Raw genomic sequence first — 940 nt, 5'->3', positions numbered from 1 at the left:
GGGGGGGGCACTGAGAGGGGTGGGACGGGCAAAGCAAAGTATTTTTGCACACTCCCTCCCCCCCAGCCCACGCACTTACTGTAGCTGTAGTTCTTGGCCAGGTAGGTTGACAGCGTAGGCTTTGTCTTTTTGCACCTGCATCGCTCTTCAAAGGAAGAGAAGGGGAAATGGTTGAGAGGTGTCAGAGGGGGCCTGGCTCCGGGGATGGGGGGGGGGCCGAGGCTCACCCTGGCCGCGGCTCCTGCAGTCGGGCTCCGGGGGTCTCTCCGGCAGCAGCACGCCCTGCGTGAAGTCCGTCCACTTCACATCTGCAAACAAGAGGGGCGGCGGGGGAAGGAAAGCTGTCGGGGAGAGGCTCCCGGGGCAGGGGTCCCGAAGCCTTTCCCCCCTGCCCGGGACGCCCGGCAGGGGGTAGAGGGTCTGACGGCCCTCCCCCGCCCCCCCGCTTCCCCCCGGGGCCCTCACCCTCGGGCACGTCGGTGACGATGGCCTCCGGGGAGATGCAGACGCCGCGGTCGTAGACGGGGAGGTCGTCGCAGGCGAGGCTCTCGGGCCAGCTGTGGTTGTAACGGCGCATGATGGGCTCGCAGCCGTCGCGGGCTCGCTGGCAGACGGAGCGGCAGGGCTTGATGGGGTCGTAGAGGAACTCCAGGGTGCAGATAGGGGCATACATGGCGCAGAGGAAGAAAGGGAGGACCGGGCTGCAGCCGGTACCCACCAGCTCCTCGTACTGCTCGATGGCGAGGACGGCGTTTTCCTGGGTGCTGTGGTGGAGGTGGTTGGGCATGCGGGTGATGTTCCAGGGCATGGGGCGGCACATGGGGATGCGCACCGCCTCGCACGGCGCGCCCTGCGCCCGCGGGCTCACCCGCAGCCACAGGGACACCGCCACCAAGGCGCGCAGCATCCTCCTCCTCCTCCTCCTCCTCCTCCTCCTCCT

At 68.0% G+C, this 940-nt stretch overlaps 1 protein-coding gene across 1 annotated transcript in view; it reads right to left on the bottom strand.

Moving 5' to 3' along the window:
- Positions 1–932, bottom strand: part of SFRP4 (secreted frizzled-related protein 4) — a 9,320-nt gene extending 8,388 nt beyond the window's left edge. The window contains exons 1-3 of the mRNA XM_010582526.1: positions 466–932; positions 228–308; positions 80–145 (exon numbers count right to left, since the gene is read on the bottom strand). Of these exons, the coding sequence (XP_010580828.1) occupies positions 80–145; positions 228–308; positions 466–907 (589 nt within the window). The 5' untranslated portion in view covers positions 908–932. The remainder of the gene's footprint in view (positions 1–79; positions 146–227; positions 309–465) is intronic.
- Positions 933–940: the final 8 nt, after the last annotated feature.

Source organism: Haliaeetus leucocephalus, unplaced genomic scaffold, assembly GCF_000737465.1.
Source record: "Haliaeetus leucocephalus isolate CR32 unplaced genomic scaffold, Haliaeetus_leucocephalus-4.0 Scaffold83, whole genome shotgun sequence".
In the NCBI taxonomy this organism is placed as follows: domain Eukaryota; kingdom Metazoa; phylum Chordata; class Aves; order Accipitriformes; family Accipitridae; genus Haliaeetus; species Haliaeetus leucocephalus.
Note: the sequence above shows the minus strand (reverse complement) of the source record. Positions and strands in the feature narration are given on the sequence as shown.